The 7,684-nt window shown below is 14.8% G+C and overlaps 1 protein-coding gene across 1 annotated transcript, besides 16 other annotated features; it reads left to right on the forward strand. All coding sequences in view use genetic code 6, as the record gives it.

Annotated features, from left to right (window-relative positions):
• Window positions 1-48: 48 nt before the first annotated feature.
• Window positions 49-106: a microsatellite.
• Window positions 107-136: 30 nt separating this feature from the next.
• Window positions 137-250: a microsatellite.
• Window positions 189-249: a microsatellite.
• On the forward strand, window positions 236-1,500 carry IMG5_063570 (hypothetical protein; the record flags this gene model as incomplete). The annotated part of the gene is made up of 1 exon (XM_004036954.1): window positions 236-1,500. A coding segment is annotated over one exon (1,104 nt), but the record flags the coding sequence as incomplete, so codon positions are not given.
• Window positions 993-1,064: a microsatellite.
• Window positions 1,501-1,640: 140 nt separating the features above from the next.
• Window positions 1,641-1,697: a microsatellite.
• Window positions 1,668-1,760: a microsatellite.
• Window positions 1,668-1,809: a microsatellite.
• Window positions 1,674-1,730: a microsatellite.
• Window positions 1,810-2,569: 760 nt separating the features above from the next.
• Window positions 2,570-2,629: a microsatellite.
• A 1,186-nt stretch (window positions 2,630-3,815) lies between these two features.
• Window positions 3,816-3,857: a microsatellite.
• Window positions 3,835-3,905: a microsatellite.
• Window positions 3,906-4,257: 352 nt separating this feature from the next.
• Window positions 4,258-4,310: a microsatellite.
• Window positions 4,311-4,980: 670 nt separating this feature from the next.
• Window positions 4,981-5,047: a microsatellite.
• A 1,051-nt stretch (window positions 5,048-6,098) lies between these two features.
• Window positions 6,099-6,143: a microsatellite.
• A 362-nt stretch (window positions 6,144-6,505) lies between these two features.
• Window positions 6,506-6,553: a microsatellite.
• Window positions 6,520-6,563: a microsatellite.
• The last annotated feature ends 1,121 nt before the right edge of the window (window positions 6,564-7,684 follow it).

A 7,684-nucleotide genomic window follows, 5' to 3' on the forward strand; every position in this document is an offset into this window, starting at 1 on the left:
TTTTTTATAAAGAAAAATATAATATAATATTATTTATAATATACATTGAAATAAAAAAAAATATTTTAAATAAAATAGAAATAAAATAATTTCGATAAAAAGAAAATTAAAAAAAAAGCAACTACCATGTGCATCTAAAATTACAATTATAAATAAAGAAAAATAAAATATTAATATATATATATATTTAAAAAAATACAATTAAAATAAATAAAAAAATAAAAATTAAAATAAATTAATAAATAAAAAATGTCCGAATTCCAAGAAAATAAATATGGTTCTCATAACTCATCTGAACAAATTGCTTAAAATAACTTAAACTCCTATAAGCCGCCTTCCTCAACATAAGTTCCTGCTCAAAATGCTCATCCCGCAAACACTACTCATCCTTTAGTCTAATCTCACGTTGTATCCTAACCCGTCTCCTATTTACCTTACTAATAATAACCTTTAGTTTAAAACCTTCCTTAATAAGTAAATTACTTACAATAAGCTCCCGTATAATACGTATCCTAACCTGCTTTGTAATCTTCCACTGTCTAATATGTCTAATAACCTAATGTCCAATACGTAAGCTAACCCATGGTTTAATAATAATAAGTCGTATAATAACCATAATCCGCATCATTAGTATTCTAAGGTAGTGTATTGACCTAATAATAACGCGAAGCAATAAAAGGAGAATCAAGAATCGAATACGTACCTTACGAAAAATCCATGATAGAATACGAGGCAATTTAAAGAACAGAATATATTCCTAAAGAAAAAAGAATAACTGACTATTATGCAGTTGAATACCAAACTGAATATATCCCCTAAGTTTATCAAGATAGATATATTGAATATATTCCATAAGAAAGAGTCCAAGAAAGAGTAGAATATCAAGCAATTGAAAAATAAATTGTACACTAACCTGTATAAGAAGTTTAATAATCCTAAGTTGTAGTTTAATAAGTTCCTGTTGTCTAATAGCAATATGTCACTTAATAAGTTGTCTAATAACCTGTATAATAAGTTTCATATGTCTAATAACCTGTTTAATCAGTTTAATATGTCTAATAACCCATTACTACTACTTAAGTTGTCTAATAACCTGCTGTTCTTTAATAATCTTAAGTTGTTCATTAACCTGCTGTTATGACTAATTCATATGCTTATAATTAACCTGCTGTTTAATATTTGTCAACTTAAGGAGCTTTACCTATTGCTAGTGGTTCCATATATAGAGGTCAAGCAGGACTCTTACCTGGTCAAAGTGGAGTTTTAACAGGATAAAATAGAGTATTTTAATCACCTGATAAAAAGAAAGAAAAAGGCTTCTTAGAAAGAATTTTTGAATGAAGAGAATAATTGATTTTTAATTATTATTAAATTAATATAATAATTATAATCTTTATTATTATTGAGATCTATAATTATATTAAATATATATTTATGTTATTTTTATTTTCTTTTTCATTTTTTTTTCTTATATAAAAAATTAAAGAATATTTTTTATATTAATAATTTTATTTTATATAATAATTATAATAAAATATTATTTTTTAAATAAAGATAATTTAATGTAAAAAAATAAATAAATATTAATTAACTAATATATGTTATAAATATTTATATACAATAAAAAAATTACAGATAAAATAAATTTTTAAAAAAATAAAAAAATTATAATTATTATATTAATAAAAATAATTATATTAATAATAATATTATATATTAAAAATAATTATTTATTTTATAATAAAATAACTTAATTATATAATTTTATTAATAATATTTATAAAAATAAAATCTATATTAATAAAAATTTAATTTAATAAACATCATTTTTTATATTTTTTTAATATATTTTACGAATCCATCAATGCTTATTCATCAATATAATCAATATATTCTTATGTTTTTTCTTTAATTTTATTAAGTTTTATCGAAAATTAAACTAAATTTTAAGAATCAATAGATTCTTTTGGTAGGTCAATAGAAAAAGCAAATAAAACATACTCTTTATATAGTAATTCCAAGTTTTTTTTAAGCATAATTAAAGCTCGTTTTTCTCTTCTGGTATTATTTTAAGTATGATTATCTTCCAAAGTACTATTAGATATTTATTTTTAATCTTTGATAAAAGGATTACTTATTTCTAATTATTATTATTACACTTATTAATTATTACTTGACTATGTTTTTAAAAGTTACATTTTACAGGTTAAATTTTTTATTTCATCTATTGCATATTCTCTTTTCACTTAAAGTTATTTTATTTATAATTCATTTTCTTTAATATGAATATTTTTTTATTCTATTTATTCTTAAAGTTCTTAAATTTATTTATCTTTTAATTCTATTCTACTCATTAAAAGTTTTATTTCCTATGCTTAATTTAATATTTTGAGTTCTTTTTCGTAGACCTTTTGTTCCTCTGCTAATCCTTGACTAGTTTGTAAATTAATTTTTTACATTTCTTCTTATATTTATGAAATTTAAATATTTTTTTATTCAATTTCTTCATTTTTATCATTCGTAAGTTTGATTATTTACTAATTTAAATTTTATATTCTTTCCTTTTATTATTTTATTAAATTTTTATCTTTAATTCTTTTTTATTCAATTTTTTTTAATTCGATTTTATCTTTTTAAGACTCTTCCATAGTTTCATGAAAATCTTTTGTCTACTAACTATATTATTAATTAAGCTTTTGTAAATCGCTTTTTCTTTCCTCATGTTTTATTTTTTCTTAAATAAGTTTATTTTCCAATTCTTTTTTTTTAAGAAAAATTACTCTCTTAACTATTATATATTATCGTTTAATTTTTATATTTCATCTTCCATTTCTTATATTTTATTATTATTTTCTTCATTTTAATTTTATATTTATTCTAATTGTTAACTTTAGTCTTTATTTATATTTAACAAATTTGCATTTTATAAAGATTATTCTTGATTTTCTTTGTTTAATTTAGCTATTTTTTCCTCATAATAATTTATTTTTTATATATTCATTTTTTTCTCTTCTTCAAGACTATGATATATTTTTTCAATTTCTTTTTTTTATTCATCTTTTATTTTTTATATTTGGTTTTAGTATTCTAATTTTTCTTTTTCTTCGATTTTTTATATAGGTATTATACTTTGTTCTATTTGTTCTTTTTACTTTTATAGATTTTCTAAATTTTCGGTTATTTTTTAATTTTTTTCATTTAATTATTATATATTTTCTATTTATTATTGTTTTTCTTACTATAAAATTTAAACTTATTATTATAATTATTATTATTTATCATTTAAATTGATAATCTATTAATCATTTTAATATATTTATTGTTAATATTCCTTTATTTATTATTCTTATTGCTTTATATTTTTTTCATTTTTCTAAAATATTTTTATTGATTTAAATTATTTAATCTTTATTTTCTTTATTAATATTTTCTAAAGTATTAATTTTATAATTTATTAATTTTAATTTTGGTTTAAATTTTCATTTATTTTTTATAAACTTAATATTTTTTGATTAAATTCATTTTTATTTTTTAATTTTCTTATAATAAATTTTCAATTTTTTCTTGATTTTGTTAATTTTCTTATTCTAAATTTTAAATTTAAATAATATTTTATTAAATTTATTAATTTAATTAATCTTAAATTTATTTAAGTTAATTAATTTATTATTCAAAATCATTTTATTATATTTAAATTTATTTCTATAAATTATTCTCTAAATTACTTTTATCATTAATAAGTTATTAATTCTTTATCTAAAATTAAGAAACTTATAAATTTAAACCCAAAATATCATTATTAAGATATTCGATAGTATTATTTAATTCTTAATTTTTATTATTTAATTAATTAATTTACTAATTTAACTATATAATTTAATCATTTAATTATTTATTTTATAATTAAAAATTAGAATTTTATTATTATAAAATATCCATTTACATTTAATCATTATTTAAAATATTTTATTATTTATTATTTTCTTCATTTAATTTATTATTCATTTATTCCATTAAAGCTTAATTCTACAATAGTCCATCTTAAATTTATTATTTTAAATTTTTCTAGTCTAATTATAATTCTTCATTTTATGATTTTAAATTTTAAATTAGAATTAAATTTTATTTATTTAATTATTATTCTTATTATATATTCAATTAATATTAATCTATATTATTTTTTTACTCATCTATTATATTTTATTAATTATCATTTTCAATTTAAATACTTTTATTTTTCGCTATTTCTTTTTCCAATTTTATTTAAATTTCTTATATTTAAATTTATTTTTATTTATAATTTTTTTATTAATTTTCAATTTCTTATTAATATTTTTTTTCATTTTATTTAATTTTATTTTCTAATTCTTAAAATTTATTTTAATCTTGTTCTAATCTTTATTATTAATCAAAAATCTATTATTAAAATATTTGGATTTCTTAAATTTTATCTGAAATTTATTAATTTAAGCAATTTATCATTTAATTATTTTCCTAAATTTAACCTTTTAGACTTTATTTTTCCTCATTCGAAATTTAATTTTCTTCTTTTAGACTTTAATTTTCCTCTTTTAAATTCTAAACTTACAAATTGTTATCTAAAATATATTTTTGATATTATTATTAAACTAATTATAATTTTTCATTTGTTTTTTCCAATAACTCCTTATAATTTTCTTATTAATTTTAAATTTAATTATCATTAATTTATTTTTTTAACACTTCTGTTTATTAATAAAAGTCATCTTTTATTTCTATAAATCTCGAATTTATTATTCCATAACAATTATATTTTAATTGAATTCCTTAATTTTAATTTCTAGACTTTAAATATTTTTATTCTATTTAACTTTATCTTCTTCATAATCATTAATAAGTGTCGAAAATATTTTAATTTATATTTAAAGTTATTTTTTTTCATCTAATAAATTATTAATTTCTTATTCAAATTTCTTATTATCATCCCATTATCTCTATAAATCTTAATAGTTCTTATTTATTTCTTAATATTATTTTTAATATTCTTAAATTTTCTTATTTAATTCTTGTTTTTAATTCTCTAATTACTTACCATGTTCTTATTAAATTTTTTCTAAAGTTTTTTAATGTTCGCTTTTTATTTTTCGTTTTATTTTTCATTCTTCTTTTGACAATCCTGTAAATTTTTCTAACTATCATTCGACATTTTATCATATTTTTTTTAAAATTCGATTTAATTTTATTAATTTTGGACTAATTCTTAATATTTTTACTCACTTTGTTATAATTTAATCTATTATTATTATTTATAAGCATCAAATTCTTCAATAAATTAATTTTTTTCATTTATAACTTTCAAATAATTAAGCTAATATTCTTCATCAACGAATTTCTTATTTAAATTTTCTTAAAGCTTATTTTTTACTTCTTATAAATTATAATTAAATTAATTAAATTATTATAAAATTTCATTTAAAAAATCTTCTTTTATATTTTCTTCTTATCTTTTTATTAATTCAATTGTTTTCCCATACTCATTTCTTAAATTTTCGATTTCTTATTGACTTATTAATTCATTAAAATTATAATTAAATAGATTATTATTATTATTATTTGTTTATAAAGTAGTCTACTTAATTATTGCTCATTCTCTTAATCTTTCTTTTAAATCATTTAATTAAATGTAAGACATATCTAATTCATTTTATAGTTTGTGCGAATTTTCTTATTCTTATTTTAATTAATTTTATATATTTTCTAAATTAAATTATAATTCTTCATTTTAATCTGATAATGTATTTCTTTCTTTTAAACTATTTTCAAGTTTTTCTTTAAAAACTATTTTATCTTATTCTAATTTTTTCACTTCCTTTTTTAAATTTGTTCCATGATTTTCATATTTCTTTATCGATTCATACAATTCATTTGCATTTAATTACCAAGCATCTTTTAGTTCAATTTTAATTTAATCTTATATTATTTCCTCCCATATAGATTTATATTCTTTTACTGTCGTGGCTTTTTTATCCTTGGAATCACCAAATATTTTCTTGAACATTTTTTTTATTTTTTAATTGATAAATACAACTTATTTAATTTAATTGTTTTGTATAAATATTTTTTATATAATAATCATTTAATTTTATTTATTAAAATTTAATTTTTATTTTAAAATAAAAATCAAACAAACTAATTAAAATATGTTATTCCTATTTTATTAAATAGATAAATATGTATTTGATATAAAATTTTTATTTAATATTTTAAAAATAAATAATATTTTTACTTTGAAATTTATCCATAAAATAAAAAATCACATTATATTTTTTTTATATAATATAGTTTAAATCAAAAAAAATAATATATATATATATAAAAAATTATTTAATTTTTGAATAAATAAAAAAATAAATAAATAAATATCATTAAATAAGCATTTGTAAATAGTTAATTTATTTATATATACAATAATTATTATCTTAAAATATTTTATTTTTATATAATAAGGAATTGTTTATTTAAAAGTATATTATGATAATAAAATAAAATATTTATTTTTATAAATAAAATATTAATATAAATAATTTTTATATATTATTAATATTTTTTTTGCTTTAAATACAAATAATTAAAGTATAAATTTAATAACTAATGTATATTTTTTTTAAAAAAAATACATATTCATATTTTTATAATAAATTCTAAATATTTTTATTGAATTTTATAAATAATAAATTTTTATTATATTATTTATATATAAATATTTAAAATTGGTCTAAAATTCTTATATTTTTATATTTTAAACATGATAAATTAAAATGAAAATTATTACCCTTAATAAGTATATATTTATTTAATTTTACCTTTTTAAATCACTTTATGTTTAATAAAACATCAAAATATAATATTTATAAATAATATTAGAAAAAAACTTACTATTTTATGATGCAATAGTATTATAATAATATTTTAGTTCATTTGTTTTAATAGCATTAAAAAAAAAAATTAAAGAATAATATTTTTTGTTTACGTTTTAATCAAATTAAGCAATATCAATTATAAACAGTTACAAAATTATATTTTAATTATCATTATTAATAAATACAATTTTAATAATATAACCTTTTATTCTTATATCCGATAAAATTTTTATATTTACAGTATTAATAATTTAAAATAAGAATAAAAGCTTATTTTTTATTTATTAAGTTATATACTATTTATAATATTAATAATATGATTTATTTATATAATAGGAATATTTGTATAAATATTTTTTAAAAAATATAAAATTTTTCTTTATAATAAATTATAACATGAATAATATGATATAAACCTAATATATAAAGTTTAAAAAATAACTTTTTTTCAGTACAAATAAGTTAGTATATTTTCAAAGAATAAATTTAGAAATAATTATATATTATAAAAAAAAAAGATAATTTTATTTATTTTCAGAATACATTAAATTAATTAATAATAATATAAATAGATAGAAATATTAATATTTTATAGATTTTTATAATATTTAGAATCATTAAATCTATTATTTAATATTCAATTATTAATAATAATAACAAAAATATTTTTATATTAGATGTATTAAAATAATTTATATTTATACTATCTTATTAATACAAATATATTTAAAATAACTTAATAAATGAATATCATTACAAATGTGATTTTTATATTAAAATTAATA

Source organism: Ichthyophthirius multifiliis (genome assembly GCF_000220395.1).
Source record: "Ichthyophthirius multifiliis unplaced genomic scaffold scaff_1120509250296, whole genome shotgun sequence".
Taxonomy (NCBI): domain Eukaryota; phylum Ciliophora; class Oligohymenophorea; order Hymenostomatida; genus Ichthyophthirius; species Ichthyophthirius multifiliis.